We start from the raw sequence: 26,714 nt of genomic DNA, 5'->3' as shown, positions 1-26,714 counted from the left end.
GTCTCACGTAAGTGAGACCACATGGGCATTTGGGCCTATCTCTCCAGGAAAGAGTCCTCATTAAAGAGGTGACCACCCTACCCTACACAGGAAAACAGGATTTACCTACGTCAGAGGAAGCAGCTGCAGGAGTCCTGATTCCAGATGGGTAGGTAGGTAGACGGATAGATAGATAGATAGATAGATAGATAGATAGATAGATAGATAGATGATAGATTCACAAATACAAATATGCACATAGATTTAGATAGATGATGATAGTCAGATACATGATAGATTCATAAATAGACACAGGTACATAAATATAGATAGGTAGAGAGGTAGGCAGATAAATAGATATATACAGGCATATATAAATTCATACATACATAGGCATAAGCATAGAAACATACATAAATTTGTTCATATATATAAATATATGATAGATAATAGATAAATTGATAGATGATAGCTAGATAACTAGATGGCAGACAGATAGATGATAGATAAGCAGGGAAAATAAGTAAAGAAATAAAAGTAAAAAGTTAAAAAATTCATATGAAGAAGCTGAATAGAGGAGAGGGAGGAGAAAGGAAACCAACACATGCAGAATCCCTTACCTACTGCCTTTAAGGAGGCATACTTGTTGAGCTCTTTGCCTGGAGGCTGCTGTTCATATGGATTAGAAATCTGGCCCAGGTTGGGGTATGAATGTGGGTGCCCCATCTGCTGGAGAAGAGGAGAAGTGGGCACTGCGTTGTTCATCTGGGTGGTATCTGAAAATGAAAAGACAGGGATGGTCATAACAGAGCAAGACCTTCACCCCCACATCATCACATACCTGCAGCCTAAAACTCCACCCACACTGTGGCCATGAGTGGCAGAGAATCAGACAGAATGATAGCATGCCAAGTTTCTGTCATTGTACAGGTTCTTGTGTTATCAAAGCAGCATGTGGGAGTGCTAGAGAAATGGTCCAGTGGTTAAGAGTCCGGACGGGTCTGATGCTCTTTGGGTGGATGACACCTAAATGAACATCTGTACAAAGTCCCAATTTATTTCTAATATCAGAGATCAGACCTCTACTCTTGCCTGATGCGTCTAAAACAAAAAGGGGGAACTGTAGAGAGCTGCGGAATGCTATGCCTTAAAGATGGAGCTGGTTTCCGCCTTCCACCTTCCCGATGGTGAGTGCTCTCTGTCATGAACAACTCCACATTTGGCTAAGGCCGAGGATCTGGCTTGCTTCCATGTATGTGGACCTATCTGCATTGCCCCCGTGGCACGCCTGGGTTGGCTACCCAGAGGCTATTTAAGCTGTGGGCTGGCTTTCCCCGGGGTCCGAGGATTGTTCAATGTTCCTGAATAAACTGCATTGAAAAAAAAAAAAAAAAAGAGTCCATTATGCTTTTGTAGAGAACTCAAGTTTGATTCTCAGCACCCATACTTAGTAGCTCACAAACCTGCAACTCCAGCCCCAGGGTCATCCAACATCTCTGGGAACTTGTACTAATCCATACACACATAGACACAGATATAGATAGATAGATAGATAGATAGATAGATAGATAGATAGATAGAGAAAGGGAGAGAGAGAGAGGGAGAGAGATAGAAGGGGAAATTAAAACTAAAAGAAATATTTTAAAATAACAAAATCGGTGAGTGCGATGAGTTCAAATCCCAGCACCCTTGTCAAGAAGGCAGGCATGTACATGTGTGCCTGCACTTCTAGCTCTAGATACCCTGGTAGCTTGCCAGCCAGCCTGGCAACAACACCAAACTTCTCATTCAATGAGAGACCTCATCTCAAAGGAATAGGTGGAGAGCACAGAGGTGACACTCAACATCTGGCTTCTACATGTGTGCACACCGATGTAGACATCCCAACATACACACACACACACACACACACACACACACACACACAAATTTAGGACAAACAAAATTTGTGTAACAAGTTGTTCAACTTCAGTAATGTTCAAAGAAATTCTACTCAGAAGAGCCCCTAGAGTCTTCCCCTTTGCTGAGCAGCTGACTAATGTCCGGAGAACTGTGGGTCACCAGTGCTGGCAAAAGAGCTGGGAACAGAGAGGTCTCATAAGCTTCTGGTCCAATGCAGCCTGCTCAACTCTACCTGCAGAAGGGGACCTAGCACGCTACGCTGAAATTTACAGAGCATGTACATGCGAAGCAGACAATGTCACCAGTGGCGACCTGGCCTACAGAAATAAACAATCGCCAGAATGTATGGATCTCTGCTCACAAATGCTTTTGGCAATATTTCATTTGTGTCTTATTTTTCAATGTAAACTGGGAAAAACTGAGCTACTGTTATGGGAATCTTTAAAAAACATTTTGCATATGCATTATGTGCATGGGTTATACATGCAAATGGTAGAAAATCGTGTTAGAAAAAAATTAAAGTAAATCCACACTACGTGTCTAGGGAGTTTCCAGAGGCTGGATAGGAAGCATGAGAGGCAGTACGAAGGTTTTAGTGTTTATCTTACAGAAGAAAATGTGCCTATTTGTGAACACCAGGGTTTCCATAAGCTAAACAAAAGATTAAAAGCACGCATACTGAATATTGGCTACTTGGGGGGACTGAAAACCAAGAAAAGGGAATTTTCAGGTTCATCTTATTAATGCATTCTGAGATGAGATCTGAAGGAAAAAATTGGATATCAGTCAGATGTGGCAGATGAAGAAAGGTACCAGGGAGATGCTGCAGGCAGAGGAAACAGCTGGTGGTCGCCACTGGAGGGAAACGGCAGGCTCGGGTTCAGGCTCAGCACCTGGAGAGTGCTCTCTGGCGGGAGAGCACAGCATAAAGAAAGTAGACTAAGATGAGGCAGCAGAGGCTGACAGAGCCCAGCCAGCTCACTGAGAGACCCCACCTTCACCTTGAGAGCAAAGAAATGGAGTTAGAAGGACAAGAGGCCCTGACACAGTCTCAGCCAGGAAATCTGGATCTCTCTGACTTCGGGAAGCATCTCTGTTCACCAAGATGCACACGGCTAGATGCTGGGCTACCTTGTGAGATCCCATTAGCTGGCATTCACACTCATTTTCCAGTTTCTACTCCAGCTCTTGGCTGCTGACAGCTCACACAGCTGCTCTTATGCAGACTTGTTCCCAGATGATGAGCCAGCATGCTGGGTTTGATGCATCTCACACACCTACCTTCAACACCTGGGCGGTCAGCAACCAATGCCTCACTGACATTAGGTGCAAAGTGCAGCCATTTGCTTCAAGATGGGGATGACTACAGAGAGACTAGTGGGTGTTCCAGAGCTCTCCGTGGACTGGGGCAGGTTTTCCCATTCAGGGTCTAGAGTTGTTTATAAATGGTCAGTTTAGGCTTTGCAGGCATCTGCCACTGTAGGGTAAAACTAGCCTGGATATTATTTATACAAAGAAACATCCATGTCTATTTCTGTAAAATTTTATTTTCAAAACCAGGTGATACCAGGTTTGGCTCAAGGGCTGTTTGATCACCCTGTCTACACTTCATCTAACACCTTCATCCGTGTACAACCACTTCACCTTCCCTTTGTGTTTCCCTGTGTGAGTGTGTGTGTGTGCGTGTGCATGTGTGTGTGTGTGAATATGGCAATTCTCTTGCTCCTTGGCTTGATACCAAGTTGTGGTAGAAACTTCTGCGTGGACAGCATACAGGCATGGGAGAGGTTGGTTAACAGGTACAAAGATCAAGTTTTATAGTGAGATAAAAGGACTATGTTCTGGCATTTCATCTCACAGTAGGGTGGCTATTAACAATAACATATTTTCTAGCTACAAAACCTGAAACAACAATTTTTCATGTTCTCACCACAAAGATATGATAAATAGTTTGAGATTGCAAATATGTTGATATTTAGTCATTACATGGTGTAATCCATGTATGAGGGCACAACACTCTGCCCCTAGATATGTGCATACATTATGTGTCAAGTAAAGGAAAGATAGATTGACAGAGTGGTGTGTAAAGCCCATGGACATTAGTAAACCAATTTACTAATGCCTCAATTCCAGGTCTTTTTGTCCCTCCAGGAAGAGATCTCAAACACTAGATTATCCAGTTAGAACTGATATTCCCGAAGCCAGCCCTCCAGGGTGAATCCATCTAGCCCTTCAGTCTCTCTGTCCCTGCACCCTGGACCCTCTAGACTCAAATCCTATTTCTAAGCTCACCAAGGAAATGCTAACCACTTCATTAAAAGGGGAAAAGCCCTGTACAGACATTCCTCACATGACATCTCGGGGCAGCTTTTATATTATTAAACAGAATACTTAATATTCCATTACAGAGTAGTTGCTTTTAGATTATTTCTGCTAAGTTTTGTGCTACCTCAAGGGCACTGAGTGGTTATTGAACATAAGTAGGTATGACAGAGAGGGCTCACCAAAATGAACCCTCTCAAAAGAAGAAACGAGGCTGCCCCAAGTCATGCTCCTGCTTCACATTCAGAACCACATGAAGTGTCATCCTGGCAGACTGAGATAGCCGTTTTGTGCCAGCTTTCAGGCACTGGATATTCAGAAATATTAAAAATTCCCACCCTCAGGGAAGCCATCAAAAACTGTTAAACAGACTTTGTGGTTTTGAAACATTACTTTTGTTTTCCTGGACAAAAAGGTAGGTCAGACCCCATAGCCTGCTTCTCAGTTAAGTCCTCCCCAAAATGTACCCAGCAAAGGAGACAAAAACAGGAGGATGGGAGGAAAGTCCAGGTTGATATGTAAGGAAACCAGAACATCAGTGTGAATGACAAATGCAAAGCAGGTAAAATTTAGGTTACACTTTGCAAATGCCACAGCCAAGATGAGAAAATATAATTGTGCACATGCATGTGTGTATCTGCAGCTGTGTGTACAAATACGTATATATCCATCTATCTACACTATATGCATGCATAAATTTTGTGCAGCTACGGCCATAGAGGAATCCGGTAGCACTAGTCATGTCTTTCTCTTGGAGGAGTAATTTCTCTGCTAGGTACACTTCAGCTCTAGAGGGATCTCAGGTGTGTACAAAGAAACAGACTCTCCATCCAACACACACACACACACACACACACACACACACACACACACACAAACAGCTCACGTCCTTACAATTCTACAGCACATTCCAGCGCTTAGAAAGACTCCAAAGCCTCTGCTGTTCTGACACTAGCCAGGTTCCATCTACAACCTACATTAGCATGCAAGAAGCCACTGACATTCTGCACTTTTCTTTTAAGATAGAGAAGGACCTCATGTATCTGACAATCATTTTCAAAGAAAATCTAGGCATAATTAATCTAATTGGAGGCACCTAGGATTTTTACTCCAAGGTAACCACCTAAGAAGTACCATTATTATGTGGCATCTTAGTCACTAGATAGAAATAAAGTGGATGCAATTCAGATCATGTCAATTAGGGTTTAAAAAAATGCTCAGTTAAAAACAGAGAGGGTGTAATTGATGAAAAATTTAAGAAAAAAGGGAAAAAAATAATTTAAGAACCTTAAATGACTTTCAAAATTGGAGGAAAACATGGAGTTAGTCAATTGGCATGGAACACGTCTCGCCCCTGGGGGCAATGGTCTCCTGAACCTACTCAGACCTCGGACACCACCACTGCTAGTTCTAGAACTGACGCGGGATGTTCCAACGAGGGGTTAAGGCTTCTCATAATATTTCCTATAAGCCCACACCTGTTTGTCTATATCCCCCATTTTTATTCATTATTAGCCAGATAGAGCCAAGTAATTGTGGTAATGATACTTGCTTTTTTGCCCAATGCTGGAATGCTAGTAAATTTAGGTATGCCCTGGTTACTCGCATGCCTCACTGGGTGCCTGTGCCCATTGATGCCCCTCACGCTATGACTCTCTTCAGACAGAAAAGGGATCTTGGAACTACAGCCACCATTGTTACTACCATCTCATTGACGGCTGTTGGAGCTACCACCAGGGCATTAGCCATGAGTCATACTGGGCAGACTGCTCAGACCCTGAATAATCATTTAGCCAATGTAGCTCATGCCTTAGTTGGTACATAAAGGAATTAATGCTCAACTAAAAGGAAGCTTGATGGTGTTCAATCAGAGGATTGACCTCTTGCAGGAGCAAATTGATACCCTATGGCAAATCGCTCAACCTGGCTGTCAATGAAAGTATGCTGGACTTTGTGTCACTAGCATACAACATGAGAATTTTTCCTGTGCTGCAAATCTGTCTAAACAATTGTCGAGCTATATTTTAGGTAATTGGACTGGAGAATTCGATACTACGATGGAGCAGCTGAGAGTGGCCATTGTCACAGTAAATTCTACCGGAGTGGACGCAGGACTAGCCACAGGATTATCAACATGGATTGCTGCAGCCATGAATCATCTGAAGGAATGGGCGGGCATGGGAGTGTTAGCAGGCCTTCTGGTGTTGGTCTCCTTGGTTTGCCTGTGGTATATATGCAAGATTAGAGTCTCACAACAGTGTGATGCAGCCATGATCATTCAGGCCTTTACAGCCATTGAAGCAGGACATTCTCCCCAAGCATGGTTGGATACCATAAAAAGCTAAAATGATACGCTCAGGATGCGAGGCTAAGCACTGCACTCAGGGTCAGCCGCTTTGGACCCAGAGAAGAGCATGTCTGATTGCATGCGGGTTGATGCCCCAGGTCCCGCCTCTGAGAAAAAGGTATCAGACGGGTCTGATGCTCTTTGGGTGGATGACACCTAAATGAACATCTGTACAAAGTCCCAATTTATTTCTAATATCAGAGATCAGACCTCTACTCTTGCCTGATGCGTCTAAAACAAAAAGGGGGAACTGTAGAGAGCTGCGGAATGCTATGCCTTAAAGATGGAGCTGGTTTCCGCCTTCCACCTTCCCGATGGTGAGTGCTCTCTGTCATGAACAATTCCACATTTGGCTAAGGCTGAGGATCTGGCTTGCTTCCATGTATGTGGACCTATCTGCATTGCCCCCGTGGCATGCCTGGGTTGGCTACCCAGAGGCTATTTAAGCTGTGGGCTTTCCCCGGGGTCCGAGGATTGTTCAATGTTCCTGAATAAACTGCATTGGAAAAAACAAACAAACAAACAAACAAACAAACAAAAAACAGAGAGGATGCTCTGGGTTTCAGTGAAAAAATAAAAATAAAAAGACAAATGACGGTTGGCTCATTTGGAAGAAATGGCTACACATGAGCCCCAAAATATTTCCTGAGGGAGACAACATGGAAAAACACTAGAGGCTGCAAGAGTGCTGCTTTGACGGTACTCAGGGACCACCTTCCCAAATGCTGTCTCCTTTACTATTCCACTAGCCCTGACAGAAAGGACTGTGTGCATGTGTGCCTGCTCATGTTGATGCCCATACAGGTATGATGGCAGGGGTCAGAGGTCAGTGTCATGTGTCTTCCTCCACTACTATTTACTGTGTTTGTTGAGACAGGGTATCTCACTGAGCCTGCCGCTCATTGGTTTGGCTAGACTGGTTGCCCAGGGATTTTCTCATCTCCAGCTCCCCTCCTGTTCTGGGACTGTAGGCTCTGGGCTGCCCAGGCCATCTTTTTTCTACTTACAGACTCAGGGATCAGACTGTGGCTCTTGTGTTTGCATGGCAAACACTTCATTGACCAAGACTCTCCCCAGCCTCCATTAACTTTTGTTGTAGGCCCAAGGATCATCTTTCTCTTCTAGGACCTGGTTCATTTTATTGGAGAAAAATATTAAACACCAAAATTTGTATGTAAGGGAGCTGTGGTTACTTTTCATATCACTCAGATGATATAAAAAGGACATTTCCATGTGTGCGGGCATAGACTTATGCAAATATCTACACATATCTAATATGTAGCCACCTGTTCCTGAATTAGCCTGTGCATGCATGCATTCTGATGCCTCTAACATCACTGATTCATTATCAAGTGCATCGTTCTTGATCACCCCACCTGCTTATCTTAGCTCTGTACCCCAAAAATAATAAATGCAATTCCCTTTGCCCTCCAACCCTTTAGTTAATTATTGATGCATATATACCTACATGGTATGTGTGTGTGTGTTTGTGTGTATGCAATGACATTACAATTTTTGGCTCATTTTCAAAAGGGAACAAACTTTATTCATTAGAATACAATGATTGGGAACTGTGTATATAATTTTATTATCATTATTCATTATATAAAATTGTGCATTTTATTTTAACATTTCATATAGCACATCATGTATTCTGCTCACATTCATATCCTTTATCCTTTCTTGTCTCTGCCTCCCCAACTCCCACTGATCCCCTTCATCTTCTGCTTTCATATCATGTGTATATTTTGGAACTTTAGATTTTTACATATAAGAGAAAACATGTAACATTTGTCTTTCTGAGCCTCCAGTTTGACCATTTTTCCAGCAAACAGCATAACTTTTTGCTCTTCTATGTGGCCTAATAAAACTGTTGGATAAGTAGGCTAATACATAAGCTATTGCAGGGAATGTTACAATGTGCAGACATCTCTTTGGCATGTTAACATCCATTCCTGGATTAGTAGAGAAGGATCGGTTTTAGTTGCAGTTTTAGTTTCTTCAGCAACCTCCACACCGATTTGCAAAGGGGCCACACCAGCAGTGAGTGAGGATCTTCAAAGGAGCCACTCCAGCAGTGAGTAGGGATTGCTTTTGCCAGCATCCTCACCAGCATTTGCTGTTGTTTTCTTAATAGCGATTTTGACTGGAGTGAGATGGGATCTCCATGAGGTTTTGATTTACATTTCCCTGATGGCTATGGACTGAACACTGGACATTTCTTTCAAGATTATAATGTAATTACACCATTTCCTTTCCCTGCCTTGCTCCAAATCCTCTTATATACCATGCTATCTCTCCTTCAAATTCATAGCCTCATTTATTCATGAATTGTTGCTGCATATATCTACGCGTATACATATATTCCTAAATATAACATGTTCAGTCCATACAATGCTATGTGTATGTGTGTTTTCAGTGCTGACTCTTTGGCACTGGACAACCAATTCATGTGCTCTTCCCTAGGGAAGACCACCTTTCCTTCTCCCCACTTTCCTTGGCTACTTATAGGTCTTCATGTAGGGATGAGGGCTAAAGGTTTGTTTTGTTTTGTTTTGTTTTGTTTTGTTTTGTTTTAATCCACTTTGGCATGTACATTAGAGTCTTTCCTGTTCAGCTCACATTTGGGCAGTCATACTGGTGATGATGGTTTTGAGAGGTGTCCAATTAATTTTCTGACTTGCAGATCAAATCATTAGTGTTTTGATTTTTATTTTAGTTCATTACATATTCTATATGTTAATGCCTCATCAGCTGGAGAGATGCCAGAGATTCTTCCCCATCCTTCAGGCTCTCTCTTTACTGCTGACTGATCCTGTGCTGCACAGAAGCTTTTTAATTGGAAGCAATCACATTCATCATGTTTGGTTATTGAGCCATTGGAATCTTTCACACAAATCCTTGCCTGTGCCTTTATACCAACTGCTTTGCTTTAGCAGTTTCAAAGCTTCCCATCTTACAAGAAAGTCTTTGATACACTTTGAACTGAGCTTTTGTACAGGGTGAAGAACAGATATCAAAACCTCTACACAAGGATATATGAATATCCACTTCCTTCAGCACCATTTGTTGAAGGAATTTTCTTAGTCTGCATTGTTTTCTCTTTTGTGTGTGTGTGTTATTGTGTGTGTGTCTGTTTGTCTGTGTGTGTGTGTGTGTGTGTGTGAGAGAGAGAGAGAGAGAGAGAGAACAAATTAGTATTTGTTTTAGAGAACCTATGCTTGGCATATATTAGATAGAGTTAGGAATTTAGGGTTTATGAGGAGGTATACAGGCAAGGGAAAATGAGGATAATGACAACAACAATGATGATGATGGTGATAAAGATTAAGAAAGTGAAAATATCATCTATACATAAGTTCAGAAGGATAATGAGACATACAGCATTCTTGACATATGAATTCATCTACATTTCCCAGGAATCTCTGTGGATTTGTGTACTCATTTGACAGAGGATGAAATCATGGCACAGAGAGGTTTTGCCCAACATTATATCCTGTGAGAGTGGTGGAACCACTCTGAACCTAGAGTCTGACTCTAGGAATCTGTGGTCTTGGGTATTTCCTTACTGTCTCTGGAAGCTGACATTCAAATCACTGACATTCAAAAGTCATTTGAAAGCCAGATAACAATCAACTTAGGTCGAGCTATTATCTTTGGAAGGCATTTTCCCTTAAATTTCTTCATTTCTACTTGCTAGCATATTAAAGACAAGACATGGTTGGCAAGACAACAGTTTTGATAAGGGTGAAACAGAGAAAAGACACTGAAAGCCCAGCTGCACTGACTCTTGAAGGCTCTAAAGATGGAAACAAAGAGAAACAAAGAAGACTAAGATTGTGTCACATGATTTCCCTTTTTTCAAAAGGGAAATCCCGGGTAAAGGAAGGAATGATTTGGGGGGAAAGCTAGAGGAAGATCACCTATACTGTTCCTATTTGGGATTCTAGTCAGAGCTCACAAAATACAAGCTCTGAGCTATTGTGGATAATTAATTTAAGAGATAGGGGTGTTGGGCTGGTGAGATTGTTCAGTAAAATGTGTCATAACCTACACACAAGGCTAGGCATAGGAGCATGTATTATTTGTCCCAGTGCTGGGAATGTGCCAACAGGACAACCCCTTGTACTTATTGGCTAATCACCTAGCTGAATTGGTGAGCTCCAAGTTCAATGAGAGGCCATACCTCACAAAACAAGAGAAAAAAAAACGTCCCAACCTCCCAACCCCCACTTCATCCCACCCCACACCCACACACAAGAGGAACACATACGCAAACAAGGAGAATAAAGCAGTGTTGTAATCTGACCAAATGATTAATTGGTTCTGTGATTCTGAGACAGCACAAAGCCTGCGAGCTCAGGTCTTCCTCAGACCTGGACACTGAACCTGACAAGTGGATGGGATGAATTTCCTTCCAATTCATTCCAGTCTCCTTTCTCTCCTAAGCACATGTAAACCATAGTGCAGTCAGACAACGTTCACACTCCACAGGTTAAATGAAAGGTACATTAACCATGTGAAAACATTTCTCTGTATTATTTAATAATATCATTTTATAGGTAAGGAAATCAAAGCTCAGAGAGAGGCTTGGGGAGATAGTTCTATCTAAAGATGCCCGCCATGCAACCATGAGCACCTACATTCAATCCTTAGAATCCATTTTAAAGAGCCATCTGTGGAGGAGCATATTTATGATTCTCAATGCTAGAGAATGGGAGACGGGAGCTGGGGCCTGCTGGCCAGCAAGCCTAATCCATCTAGCAACTTTCAAGCTAATGAGAGACCTTGTCACAATGAAATTTTGAACATAGTTGAGCAAGTATCCTTGTGGTATGGTGAAGCATCTTTTGGGCTTATGCCCAGGAGTGGGATAGCTGGGTCTTGAGGTAGCACTATTCTTTATTTTCGGAGAAAGCACCAGATTGATTTCCAAAGTGGTTGTACAGGTTTGCATTCCTACCAGCAATGCTGTGCTTGAGTTTTTTGATCTTAGCTATTCTGACAGGTGTAAGGTGGAATCTCAGAGTTGTTTTGATTTGCATTTCCCTGATGACTAAGGATGTTGAGCTTTTTTGAAAGTGCTTCTTGGTCATCAGAGATTCCTCTGTTGAGAATTCTGTTTAGCGCTATACCCCATTTTTAATTGGATTATTTGGTTTGTTGGTGTTTAAGTTCTTAAAATTTTTATATATTATGGATATTAGCCTTCTGTCAGATATATAGTTGGTGAAGGTTTTTTTTTCCCAGTCTGTAGGTTGCCGTTTTATTCTATTGACAGTGTCCTTTGCCTTACAGAAGCTTTTCACTTTCATAAGGTCCTGTTTATTAATTGTTGATCTTAGTGCTTAAACTGTTGGTGTTTTGTTCAGGAAGTTGTCTACTGTTGTAGGATCATCTCCACTTTCTCTCCTATTAGATTTAGTGTATCTGGATTTGTGCTGAGCTCATTGATCCACTTGGACTTAAGTTTTGTGCAAGGTGATGAATATGGATCTATTTGCATTCTTCTACATGCAGACTTCCAGTTGGTTCAGCACCTTTTGTTGAAGATGCTTTCTTTTTTATTGTATGGTTTGGGCTCCTTTCTCAAAAATCAAGTGTATATAGTATGTGGGTTTATTTCCAGTTCTTCAATTTTATTTCATTGACTGATCAGTCTGTTTCTACACCAATACCATGCAGTTAATATTACTATTGCTCTATATTACAGCTTTAAATTCAGGGATGAAGATACCTCTAGAAGTTCTTTTATTGTGTAGGGTTGTTTTAGCTATTCTGAGTTTTTTGTTTTTCCTTATGAAGCTGAGAATTGTTCTTTTAAGGTCTGTAAAGAATTGTGATGGAATTTTGATGGGATTACATTGAGTCTGTACTGTTGCTCTCCTTGTGAAGACCCTGTCCTCTCCAGCTCTTACTATTTCCCAGTTCTTACCTAAAATTCCGTTCACTCTGCCCAACAGTTGCCCATCAGGCTCAGCATCTGCTTTGATAGCCTGAAGGGCAGAGGCTTTCAGAGGCCCTCTGTGGTAGGTTCCTAGGTTGTTTCCTGTTTTCTTCTTCTTCTGATGTCCATCCTCTTTAGATTGCTTTTGGTAAAATGGGCATTTTTACTAAGTTAATCCTACCAATTCATGAGCATGGGAGACCTTTCCATCTTCTGAAATCTTCCATTTCTTTCTTCAGAGACTTTAAATTTTTGTCATATAGGTCTTTCACTTGCTTGGTTAGAGATATACCAAGATATTATGTATTATTTGTGGTCACTGTGAAGGGTGTTCCTTAATTTTTTTCTCATCCCCATTTACCATTTGTATACAGGAGGGCTACTAATTTTTTTGAGTTAATTTTGTATCTAGCCGCCTTGCTGAAGGTGTTTCCCAGCTGTAGGAGTTCCCTGGTAGATTGTTGGGGGTCACTTATATATGCTATCATATCACCTGTGAATAATGGTACTTTGACTTTTTCCTTTCCAATTTGTATCCCTTTGATCTCCTTTAGTTATCGTAATGCACTAGCTAGGACTTCATGTACTATGTTGAATAGATATGGAACGAGTGGAAAGCTTTGTCTTGTTCCTGATTTTAGTGAAATTGCTTTAAGTTTTTCTCTATTTAATTTGATGTTGGTTATTGGCTTGCTGTATATTGATTTTATTATGATTAGGTATGGGCCTTCTATCCTTAATATCTCCAAGACTTTTATCATGAAGAGGTGCTGTATTTTGTCAAAGGCTTTTCCATCATCTAATGAGATGATTATGTGACATTTTTTTTCTTTCAGTTGGCTTATATGGTGTATTACATTGATGGATTTTCATATGTTGAACCATCCCTGAATCCCTGAAATGAAGCTTTATTCATAATATCTAGAAACTGGAAACAACCCAGATGTCCCTCAACCAAAGAATAGATAAAGAAAATGTGGTACATTTACCTAATAGAATACTCAGCTATTAAAGTCAAGGAAATCAGGAAATTTGCAGGCAAATGGATGGAACTAAGAAGATCATCCTGAATAAGGTAATCCAGACCCAGAAAGGCACACATGGTATGTACCCACTTACAGTTATTAGCCATATAGTAGAGGATGACCATACTGCAGCCATAGACCCAAAGAAGCTAAGTAATAAGGGCACAATGGAGGATGCTTGAATTCCACTCAGAAGGAGAATAAAATAGACCTCAGAAGTAGATGAAGTGAGAGAACTGGGTAGCAGAGGGTGTGGGAAGGGCAACAGGGGTAAGGATCAGATGTGGGAAGAGCAGGTGTGAGAGGTAGGTGGGCTGGGAGAGAAAAGGGAAACCAAGGGAAGCCTCTCTGTGACAAGCTGGGGACCAGAGATAGGATAGGCCCCGGCGAGTACATGGAGATGACTCTAGCTGACACTCCTAGCAGCAGAGGACATGGAAACTGAAGTGGCTACCTCATACCCAGGCAGAATTTTCAGTGGAGGGAGGGGGACACTAATCCACCTACAAAACCTTTGACCCAAAATTTACCCTACCTACAAGAAATGCAGGGATAAAGATGGAGCAGAGACTGAGGGAATGGTCAACCAACGACTGGCCCAACTTGAGACCTACACCATAGAAGAGAGCCAACCCGACACTATTAATGATACTTTGTTATGCTTGCAGACAGGAGCCTAGCATAACTGTGTTCTGAGAGGTTCTACTCAGCAGCAGATCAAAACAGATCCTGAGACCAACAGCCAGGAAGAGTCTTGTAGCAAAGGATAGAAGGACCTGAGGGTTACAAGAATTTCACACAAGGAGACCAACAGACTCAACTAATTTAGGCCTATGGGGGCTTGCAGAGATTAAAGCGCCAACCAAAGAGTAGACATGGACTGACCTTTGCCCCCAACACAAATGTAGCTGATGGGCAGCTTCGTCTTCATGTGGGTCCCCTACCAACTGGAGCATAAACTGCCTCTTGCATGGACTTGCTAGTCTGCTTTTAGACCACTTGCCCTAACTGGGCTGCCTTGTCTAGCCTCAGTAGAAGAGGATGCACTTAGTCCTGATGTGACCGGATGTGCTGAGGGGAATTGGTAAAAGGGGGGGCTCCTCAATTTTAAGAAAGGGAAGGGGGAAAGGAGGAAGAGGGTGAGATGGTGGAACCAGAAGGAGGGGTGAGTTTGGGATGTAAAGTGAATGAATAAATAAACAAATAAAGTTGTGAACAGTACCTAGGGAACAACACCAAACATGTACTCTAGACTCCACATGCACACATATGCATGCACACTTGCACACATGCATGCAAACAGAAGAAAGAAAACAAACAAAAAATCCCAGACATAGTCAATGACTTGTCCAAAGATAAATAGTACATCAGGACAGCAGCAAGATCTCCTTCAAGGTTTGTCTCCTGCAGTGTTTCCTCCACTGAGCCATGCTGCTGCTAGCATAGAGCAAAAAAAGCATTGGCCTTCAGAATGAGGAGAAAGTCTCCTGCATTCAGTCCATTTCCTTCTCATAGTGTCACAGTCAAAGGAGAAAAATCCTGTCCAGATGCAGGCTCATTTGTTTCTTCCTTGTTTAAGAGAGCATAGTTTAAACTTATTCATAGAATGAACAAGCCCTCCCATTTACTTTATTAATTACACTTTATTCACTTTGTATACTCCTTGTGGTTCTCTCCCTCCTAATGTCCTAATCCTTCCCCTTCCTCCACCCTCTGCATGCATGCCCCTCCCCAAGTCCACTGATAGGGGAGGACTTCTTTTCCTTCCTTCTGATCCTAGTCAATTAGGTCTCATCAGGAGTGGCTGTGTTGTCTTCCTCTGTGGCCTGGTAATGCTGCTTCCCCCTCAGGGGGAGGTAATTAAAGAGCAAAGCCCTCCCATTTACAAAGCCCAGTTTTCTTATGGAGTCTCTGAGTGCCCTTATGCCTACAGTAGAGTCATATATTCATTCATTTGCACAATTTTTAATATTTCCTATCTTCTAGCATTTGCGCTTGTAGAAAAGTTCTAGTTTTTATCCTAAGGAATCTCATAAAAATTACTTTTCAAAACTTTCAACAGTTGAGAAGGACTCTGTTTATAGCTGATTCTGGTGGCCATGTTAGTCTTGCCCATGGTTCCCTCCATCCCCACCCTTTCCAAAACAGTGCACACAAGACTCAGATTTAAGCTTCTGTCTTAGCATACAGCACATGCTGCATAACATAACAAATGACACAGGAGTATGGCTTAGAAGCTAGTTTGGAATTGGAACTCTGACTTCATCTACCTATAGCATCTTTGATGTCATAAAGTCTTTATGGGCCTCAGCCTTCTAACCTCTAAATTGGGCGAATAACAACTCCCTTTTAAGCTTGCTGTAGACTTTACAGACACAAAACAGAAGGCATTTAGTATCACAGGTGGATCATTGCAGGCACACACACACACACCCCCCACAGTGACGGAAGCTTTATTGCCTCCAATTACCCAGGGAGTCAAAGCAACAGACTGGCCAAGAGAAGAGTGTTAAGTTTCAGAATACTTGGACACAAACCAGAATTTTTTTCAGCTGTATCAAGACAGGACCTTTGAGAAAGAAAGGTCAGGAGATGTCCCTGCAGGCAACAATTGCTCAGGTAATTATCATAACAATGACAAAGAGAATGGACATTCAAAGTAAGAACAGAACTCTGGCTCTTAGTGCTGCTTTTCCTTTCTAATCTTTCCAAATCTTTATGCTCAGCATCCTTTTAAAGGGAAAACCTGAAAATTATATTATTTAAAATTCCATGTAGATTTGTCTTTGGCCACAAGCAAGAAAAAAAGAAAAGGAAAGAAAGAAAGAAAGAAAGGAAGGAAGGAAGGAAGGAAGGAAGGAAGGAAGGAAGGAAGGGTAGTCAAAATTACCCTAAATTTGTCAAAAAAGAAAAAAAGGACTTGAGAATAGCAAGCTACTCTCCCACTGGAAAATAAATACTCAGGCAAAAGAGAATTAAATCTATCTCATTGAGTCTTGATGGCAGAGGGACAAGCACCAATTCACAATGGAGGAAAAAGTGCTAATGCATAATCACAAAACCTGTGCAATAGCAGCTTGTGCTACTTTCAGGCATCTTCAGGGTATGCAAGTGCTTATTTTTCCTTTAACCATTTAGGGTGGGAATATTTTCAAGCTCGAGTTGTGAAATATTTACTTAATGTTTGCTTGTGGCCAGTTTTACGTCAGTGCTGGAGAACAGACACTCACTTCCCTGTCTGGGATTGCACTTCAGGTGAAGAGGAGTGAAGTGGGAGGTGTGGCATGGTGACTTGACAAAGACAACACAAGTTATAATCCACATAGTTCAAGCTGTGACACAGCAAGACAAGATGGCTCCTGAAAGGGCAGGAGAGGAGGTGGAGAGATGGCCAAGTGGTTAAGAGTGCTTACTGCTCTTACGGAAGACCTCATTCAGCTCCCAGCACCCCCAGAGTGGCTCACAACCATCCAGTGCCCTCTTCTGGACCCTACATGCTCCTGCATGCATATGGTCACATAAATTCATACAAACAAACAGATACAAATAAATACACATACACATAAATAAATAAATATTCTGTAAGTCTAGCTTGGCTTCACAACAGAGGTTTTGCTTTGTCTATATTCTAAAAATAACAACAAAGCCCACAAAGTAACAAAGACAGAAACATGAGAAGACATTTAATTTTAATCTGAAGTACCATTGTGTCTGTGCTGAAGGAACACAGAATTACCATTTCTGCGACAGTGTGTTGTTATCATGATCATCTCTACAGTGCCTTCATGGGGCGCTGTGTGCCGTCTGGAACTGATGTTACAATTGATCCCTTGGTATACCTCGGTAAATGGCACTGAGAGGTCATGAAACCTCTAGAAGATGACTAAGATGTTAGGACAGATTAATGAAATTCTCATGGGACTGTGTTACTTGCCTTGTGTTACTTGTCTTTCGAAGTGTCTGTCTCTGGACATGCCCACTTGTCCTTCTATGTCCTGCTATGAACAGATGTAGTGTGATGCCTTTGTCAGATAGAGCTGCCCAATTCTGGGCTGTCAGCCTCTAAAACCTTAGATAAATTATCATCTTTCCTTTATAAATTACCTTGTCTCAAGTATTTTGTTATAACAAACGTAAATAAACTAAGACAGGTATTTAACTTGCCACACTCAGAACTATCTCTCTAAATATAAAGGACCGCTCAATGTCCACACCAGCCATTTTGGTCAACTTCATGAGAGAGTTCTACAAGTGGATACTTGCCCCTTGCTCATCAGCTTCAGAGTGCTATGATTTGTTCATATTCCTTTCTCTCTTCTTTCTGCACCCTTCCCTTTGACTGCTCTGATTCTGTGGTTTCCCTCTGTCCTGGCACGATCATTCTCTATCGGCCACAGAGGGAGCAGCAGCCAATTCATTTTGGTTTTCTTTATTTCAGGTCTTAATTTGTTGTAAGATTAGACACCAGGTACCAAGCATGTTAGAACTAATTCCAAAATAATAATTAACCATATGTTTAAATGCCATTATTAGTCTGTGAAATGCCCTACTTCATGCTTGTGAAAGTAATGATGAGGGCCACTCAAGAAGAACAGGGCACAGAGCTTGAAAGCTTTGGATTCAGAGCCACAATGTTCTAGATTGAGGGTCTCGCGCCAAAGCTGGACCCAGAGGAGATGAAACGGAAGGTGCAAGGGCATGTGATCTCCTCCATTTGGAACTACCTCATCTGTGTGGCTCAGCTGCAAGTCACTCCATAGATCTTAGAGAAGTTGGACAGCATATGAGGATTGGGCGTTGCATATGGCATGAAGAATCTGGTGACAGTTTCTCCTCCTGTCTGCTGATGAACTGCCCCAGAAAGGTGTAAGACTGATTAAATGGACATCAAAACTCTACTTGTTAAGAACAAGTCGGGCTTTGGGAACTGAACTTCATAGCTGAAATACAAAACTACTTGGGAAATGCAAAAAGATGTCTTGTGGTCATAGTATGCCCTTAATGCCTGTGATACACACCTCTGTGAGTGTTGATGGAATTGTAAATAATGTCAAAGTCTAAGGGGCTTATGTCTGAAATGGTACTGTCTTGGCAGTCATTTCTGTTTACAACTTATGTTCAAAATTTGTGAAAAGTCTGTTTGATGGAAGTCAACATATACTACAATGACACTTAAGCACAGGACCATCAATCTATATTTTTAATAAACATTCTGATGAAGGAAAAAAAATGAAAGCAATGTTGAACAATGTTTTACTTTTCAGCTTGAGTGTCACATCCTCCAAGAGACTAGCCTCTTCCACAGCACCAGAAAAGACAGTTTTATACTACATTAATATTTACAAATGGTGGTATCTTATATAAAATATCACTCAGCAATGCTGTAGTCTTCTTTGCCAGTGTAAGTACACACAAAGACATTTGCACATTGGCAAAACAGCCCAACAATGTACTTACTATACTATATCTCTGTTGTTGAGTGACGTGTAACTACATTCTTGCGGGCCCCGAGATTGCTAGAGCAGTGTGACAAAGCCCTATAAAACTGGTAACAGAAGAAATTTGTTGATCTCCAATTTGGAGAGCTCGGGATGAGCAGATGCGCTTCTTTCTTTCTAAGATGGCGAGAGAGCCTGGATAGATGGTATCATGACAGTCCTTGTCTTACAGAAGTCAGTTTTCACTGTATATGCTATCCACCTGCAAGCCACTTCAGCTGAATTCCTTGTTTCAGTGAAGGCACCATCTCGCTGAATGGATGACCCACTGTGCCCCAGTATGGACTATTCTCAACTCATTATATCTGCAATGACCTTGTCCCTAAATAAGGTCACATTCATTGAAATTAGAAACTACAAACTTCTTGCTATATATGAATTGGGGCAGAATATAATTCGATGCAGAAATGTATTTTCTTCATCACTCATTTGGCAACTCTTTTCTCCACACCTTTTTGAGATCTGGGAATATGTCCTTTTTCTTCCTCACTTCCCCTGCCCTACCTTCTTACATCTAACATACAGGAGAGAAAGAAAAGGGACTGGTTTCCAGATACCTGCTTGGTAATAGGCAACGTTTAAGGCACTTTATTTTGCCTCAAAGTAAGACTTTGCTCAAAGCAAATTGTGCAGGAATACCTTGGTTTATGCTCCATTTTGTTTTGTTTCTCTCTCTTCTCTCTCTCTCTCTCTCTCTCTCTCTCTCTCTCTCTCTCTCTCTCTCTCTCTCTCCTATGTGTGTAGCAATACATCTTTTGTTTTTGGAGCTTTTGCTGCCTAGGACAGAAACTGACAAGAACAGGGGCGGGGAGGGGGGACAGAAGACAATAAAACAAATGAGAAAACTAGGTATAGCTTACGTGCAAAGCCAAGGTACTAAAGTGCTCAAGCAATGACAGTACGTTTTTCAATGGATGTGAGATGATTACTAAAAGGTCCACACCAGGTCGGAGGCAAAGACAGTTGATATAGGACCTCTAGATGATCCAGCATCTGCTGTTTGCTTGCTGGCTGGCTGGCTGGCTTGTTTGTTCAAGGTACACCAATAAAGGCATTTGGATCAGATAAGTAAAAGCTGCCTGTGGCCAATATGGGGAGCTCAGGAGGACTGGACACAGAGCTGGTGGGAAAAAGAGAGAGGACAGGGAATCTGAATCCAGAGCTAAAGAAAACAGGGAAAGGTCTTTCAACAGCTAAATATTTCTAAACCACTAGGGAGACAGATGGTCTTACACCATAGGTCTGTGTAGAGTCTGGGCTAATGTGGTATCAGATAGGTGCATTAACCTCTCTATTTACTCTTTTCCTCATCTCTAAACTGAGATAGGGGCTAAAGAAATGGCTTCTCAGTACAACCCATCCCAATACAAGCTGTGCAAGCACAAGAGCCTGAGTTCAATCTGAATCCACTAAAAAGCCTTGTGTGGGGGCTCATATTTGTCATTGCAGAACTGGGGAGACAGTGACAGGTGGCTCCCTAAGGAGCAATCCAGCCAGTCTGATGTAGTGAGATTCTGATAACCGACAGACCCTGTCTCAAAAGTAAAGGTGAAAAAGAGAAGTGGATGATGCCTAAAAGACCCTGGCTTATACACAAGCACACACAGGCACACACAGGCACACACAGACACACACAGGGTAGAGGGGAGGCCGGCACATAGATGTATACACCAATAAAATAAAAAATAAGATAAAATAAAATAGAGGAGGGTGGAGAAATGTATATGATGAAAATTTATTATCCTCCTGTATGAATATAATTTTCAAAAAGAAAAAGACATAATACTTATCTCACAGAGCATGCTCACTCTCAAAAACACCTGGAAAATAATCCCAGGAAAGTAAAAGAAAATCTGAAATATGGGGAAGGTTGGGTGAATTTCATGGCCAGACTTCGGATCTTCCAGGGTCGGTCATTGGCTGTATAGTGTTCTCCATGCTTGCTCCATAGTCCGGCATGACGCAGGGCTCCAGTGCTGTCCCGTCCAGCAGCAGTTCCTACCCTTCCTCAGCGCCCCTCACACCCATGGCACCGTACATATGACTGATGGCACAGGACAAGTATGGTTACAATTCTGATAATTGTCTCTCTCAAGTCTTTGCCGAGTCCCTTAGTGTAATTGTGGGTGAACTTAGTTCTGTTTCCCACCTTACCCTGAACTATATAACACAGGATATTTTACTTTTAAAATGTATTCTTTGAGAATACAATAAATATTATCCTACCCACCAGCCCTTCTAATTTCTCCAGGATCTCCATAATACAGCCCTGTCCTATCTTAATCATGATCTCTTTCTGTCTCTGTATGTGTGTGTGTGTTTCTCTCCCTCTATCTCCCTCTCCCCCCTCTCTCTGTGTTCCTCTCCCCCTCTCTCTGCTCCTGTTTGTGTATATGTTGGCATATGTCTACCTTCCTCTCTATACCCAGTGAGTTCATGAGTGCAGCAGCCATGCCATGTCTAGAAGACAGCATTTACAGCACTCCCCTTCATTTCTTGCTATAACTAATATGATTCCTTTCTCCCCCTCCTCTAAGTTCCTTAGGCCTTGTTAAGGGGTCTGGGGTTGACAGATAACCCATTTAGAGGGGGGCACTCAGCATTTTATCTCAGCACTTTGACCAGCTGTGACTGCAACCCACTGCAAGCAGAAGCTTCTCTAAACAGGGCTGAGATGAGCTCAGGCCTACGGACACAAACGTAACCATTCAGAAGGCAGTCTGGAGGTGTAACCTCCAGTTCCACTTCCAAAATATTTCCCAGATTCACTCTTTCTCTGACTTCTTACCAAATCAAACTACCATTGTTGCTTCTAGAGACAGACATATCTGCCTTCTTCCTACCTATGCCTACTACATGCGCCTCCTAGAAGTCATTCTAATACTCAGAGCTCAGACACCAGCATCCCACGACCCCTTGGGATAAAAACAAGCACACACCATGGAAAGGTCTGTGAGTTAGCAGCTGTTTTCTCTGCAGATGTATGGCACTGCTTTCCCTTGGCTCTCCACAGCATACCTCGAAATCTGAGGCCTCGTTTGTGTGCATGTGCACATGTGCACGCACACACTCACACACACACAGACCCTCAAGAGGTTTACACATGTTCTTATTTTTGTTTAGAATGCTTCCTCACTCATCATCTTAGACTCTCTTTATATCTATTTTTTATGAAAGTCATTCTTTAATCTCCTCATAGAAAGCAGTCATTATACTATTGAAATTAATTACTACTTATTATAACATTACAGAGTGACAAAAATGATAACAATGCAACACCGCTTCCTTTTTTCATAATCATAGTTCATGAAAATATATCTACTTGTGTGACTATTTATTGAAACTCTCTCCTCCACCAGATGCAAAAGTATGTCTATTTCCTTCCTAGAATAATGCCAGTGCTCAGCATAATATCTCTAGCCCATGGTAACAGCCAAAAAGTTTTAAGATTCAAGTTACGAATTGATGATGGTCAAAAGATTCCAAATGTTACTACAGTTGGCCCTTGATTCAATCAGCTGTCTCCTGGGCAACAGTAACTGAACCTCTGAAAAGGAAATTGCTCCCCATATCAGCTTCTTGAGATTAGGGTTTTGTACTCTTTTGGCACTCTGCAGGGAGTCTATCACCTGTCTTCATGAGGGCAGCTCAGATTCTCATTTTCTAAGCTCCAAGTTCTTGTGAGCAGCAGTTCTTATTTGGTCAGTTTATCATGATTCACTTTAATCACAATGGCCATCCTTGATTAGCCTTTCGATGGGAACCTAATATTAAAAAATGAAAGTGTTAAACATGCCACAGCATAAACAAACATGTCAGCTTCATCGAAAATGCCAGTAGTTCCTTGGAGCTGTGGAAGCCATAAGCTTCTGATAAATCTAAGTTAAGAATACAGTTAACCAGAAGACCTTTCTTAGACTGATTGGGTTTCTAACCTCTCTCTCATATTGCAAATCCCTCAACATCTTGGGCCAAGATGAACACACATACACACACACACACACACACACACACACAAGACATGACCAACAACAACTTTGAGCCTCATTCCATTGATTCCATTGATCCAATACTGGATCCAGGAAAATCTTTCTACCTTGGAGAAGCAGTATAGGATGGTGTGTTACTCTGACTCAAAGTTCAAATAATTCTAGTATATTTCATTTGATACCCTCATCTCATCACTTAAATGTTCTACTTGGGCTATGATTTGTGGATTTCAATGGCGAGCCTCAACATTCTTCACTCCTAAGATATACAGGAGAGGCTCTTCACCTTTTATAGCCTACTCTTCTTCCCAGATAAAATAATAATCACCATACCTATCTACAAGAATGGTGTTATAAAAAATACAATAAGCATACAAAGATGTTTATGCTGAGGACATAGCAACCAATAACAGCAGAGGGACAGAGGGCATCATTACTGTTAAGGAGTTATCTAAAAGATGTCACAGTGAAATAGAAAACATGTGTCATGCTTCTTTTTTTATTTAACTTTTATTAATTGCACTTTATTCATTTGTATCCCCCATAAGCTCCTCCCTCCTCCCCTCCCGATCCCACCCTCCCTCCCCTTTCTGCATGCATGCCCCTCCCCAAGTCCACTGATACGGGAGGTCCTCCTCTCCTTCCTTCTGATCTTAGTCTATCAGATCTCATCAGGAGTGGCTGCATTGTCATCTTCTGTGTCCTGGTAAGGCTGCTCCCCCCTCAGGGGGAGGTGATCAAAGAGCAGGCCAATCAGATTATGTCAGAGGTAATCCCTCTTCCCATTACTATGTAACCCACTTGGACACTGAACTGCCAAGGGCTACATCTGTGCAGGGGTTCTAGGTTATCTCCATGAATAGTCCTTGGTTGGAGCATGAGTCTCTGGGAAGACCCCTGTGTTCAAATTTTCTTGTTCTGTTGCTCTCCTTGTGTGGTTCCTGTCCTCTCCAGCTCTTACTATTTCCCACTTCTTACATAAATTTCCATTCACTCTGCCCAACAGTTGCCCATTAGGCTCAGCATCTGCTTTGATAGTCTGCAGGGCAGAGGCTTTCAGAGACCCTCTGTGGCAGGTTCCTAGGTTGTTTCCTGTTTTCTTCTTCTGATGTCCATCCTCTTTGCCTTTCAGGATGTGGATTGATCATTTTAGTCAGGGTCCTCTCTCTTAATTAGTTTCTTTAGATGTACAGATTTTAGTGGCTTTATCCTATGTTGTATGTCTATATGAGTGAGTATACGATGTGTGTCTTTTTGCTTCTGGGACAACTCACTCAGGATGTCTCCCATTCAAAAAAAGCCCAGGACCAGATGGTTTCAGCGCAGAATTCTACCAGACATTCAAAGAAGAGATAACTCCAGTTCTCTTCAAACTATTCCACAAAATAGAAACAGAAGGAACATTACCAAACTCATTCTATGAAGCCACAGTCACCTTGGTACCTAAACCTCACAAAGACCCAACAAAAAAAGAGAATTTCAGGCCAATCTCCCTTATGAACATTGAAGCAAAACTACTCAACAAAATACTCGCAAACTGAATTCAAGAACACATCAAAGATATCATCCACTATGACCAAGTAGGCTTCATCCAGGTATGCAGGGGTGGTTCTATATACAGAAATCCATCAATGTGATCCACCATATTAACAAACTGAAAGAAAAAAACCACATGATAATTTCCCTAGATGTGAAAAAGCATTTGACAAAATCCAACATCCATTCATGTTTAAAGTATTGGAGAGATCAGGGATACAAGGCACATATCTAAGCATAGTGCCATGCTTCTTAATACATCTTACATTTAATACCAGGCCTTTCTAGAATTCTAGAAATTATTGTTGAATAGGACAGAAAAAAAATGAAACCAATTGACTGTTGAAAAGATGAATCTGGAGTTAAGCCAAGCTAGCTAACATGTGGCGTTCTCCCCAGCATCTCCCACTATCTAGACAACACGTGCATCTGTAGCCTCCCACACCTGGGGCTGCTTCTCTGGTCCAGGATCCTAGGAAGGTCAGAGAAGCAGAATGTGAAAGTAGAATGTGGTCTGCGTTGTTGGGGAAGAGGCAGGATCTCCCAGCAGCCTGGAGCTACATGATTCTGCCACTTAGCAAGTGGTTAAATGCTGAGACCTAAATGAGGCTCATCTGCCAGTTGTGGGCGGCACCAGCTCCATCTGCTGTGTCAGGAACTGCGAATGTTATTGGAGGAAGCAACCTGTAAAATGTGACACTTAAGATAAGAGGTAGAAGCTTCTTTAGGAGATAGTGACACCATGATCTCAAAGGGATCCCAGTTCCTTCAAAACATACAGAGGAAACAAAAATGAAAACAAGACCCAAATAGGAGGCGAGCTTGCTCATGGTCACTCAGAAAACATGCAAGATGAGAGCCAGCCCTCAGAATTACAGACTGTCTCTCCAGGCACACACATGACCCTAACCCATGGGTGGAAAAGACACTTTGTGTCTGAGAAGAATAGCAGAATCTTTTTCTTATATGCACTGGTCCTTTAATTTCAAACATGTTTTCCTGTCTATTCTCTATAGAATCTCAGATTAAACAGTATTAGTCACACATTCACCCATTCATTCATTCATTCATTCAGTAATAGTTTGGAATATCTTTCTGTACAAGCCATTGTCCCAGACACTGAGACTATATCAATGAAAAACTAGACCTCAGTGCTTACAGCTCACAGCCCAGCATGGAAGACAAAAATTAGACAAAAAGGAAATCACACAAATGGATGCCTACTTAGGAACCATGAGGTTATTCTTAAAGAAAAAGCTGGATAACAGCCATGCCTAATGCACTCATGGTAGGATATTGTAAATTGCTGACTGTAATATTTCTCCTAAGCCATTTTTGTGTAAGGGGTACTTCTCACTGTGCAGATGTTCATAAGCAGCCAGAGTCTCCGAGGAGTGTTTGCACAGTGGAACCAGACTACAAAAAAAGCCCAGTTATTGATTTTTGAGGTTCAAAATATAGTATTGATACAAATAAGCATTTTATAAGCCAGTGTTTGTTTGTTTGTTTAAATCTAGCCCAGGGTTTTGAGGATTTCTAAGCTACAGGAGAGAACTTTTCAGATAAGTAAGTTGTGTGTTCTTAGATAGAGCATTGTACACAGTTCATGGTAGAATCAAAATGCCAATCTTTCTAACACTTAGGTTGCCAACACACCTTAGAGTTTTGTGGTGGATCATCTGACAGTGGATTGAGCTGAAAAAAGGAAATGAAAAGAGAATCACACATTCCGAAGTCAGAAAATGAGGAGGATCCCCAGCCTGGGCCCTCAGAGATCAAAAGTGGAGATAAACAGGCTATTATTGGATTCATATGTCTTGCCCAGCTTTGGAGTAACCACACAGATGAATAGCATCGAGTCAGCACCGTGCCTCATTTATTCTCTCAACAACAGATTAAGAACCGAATGAGAGAAGAGACGTGGGTGATCTGAGGGCTGTGGATCTGTGAGGCCATTATCCGCCTTGAGCTTAGGCCCCTCCTCCCACCCACTCCTTCAAGTGAGGTTATAATATAACAATAAGCCTATAATTATATTTTGTTTGTGGGAAAAGATAGTGATGAGTCAAAAGCCAGCTCACAGATGCACTGGGCACCAGTGTTCACATAAATGAGAAGGGCCATGCTTGGGCTGCATCTAGAACCCTCAGCACAGATGAGTTAATACCG

At 41.8% G+C, this 26,714-nt stretch overlaps 1 protein-coding gene and 1 pseudogene across 2 annotated transcripts in view; one reads left to right on the top strand and one right to left on the bottom strand.

The window, feature by feature from the left end:
* Shisa9 (shisa family member 9) overlaps positions 1 to 26,714 on the bottom strand; it is a 310,878-nt gene that overhangs the window by 23,641 nt on the left and 260,523 nt on the right. For both annotated transcript variants that reach the window (XM_060364201.1, XM_060364202.1), the window contains exon 3: positions 600 to 755. In XM_060364201.1, coding sequence (XP_060220184.1) covers positions 600 to 755 — 156 coding nt within the window. The remainder of the gene's footprint in view (positions 1 to 599; positions 756 to 26,714) is intronic.
* LOC110561410 (mitochondrial import receptor subunit TOM5 homolog) lies at positions 18,154 to 18,309 on the top strand (annotated as a pseudogene).

The sequence above is a fragment of the Meriones unguiculatus genome, chromosome 11 (genome assembly GCF_030254825.1).
Source record: "Meriones unguiculatus strain TT.TT164.6M chromosome 11, Bangor_MerUng_6.1, whole genome shotgun sequence".
Lineage (NCBI taxonomy): Eukaryota > Metazoa > Chordata > Mammalia > Rodentia > Muridae > Meriones > Meriones unguiculatus.
Note: the sequence above shows the minus strand (reverse complement) of the source record. Positions and strands in the feature narration are given on the sequence as shown.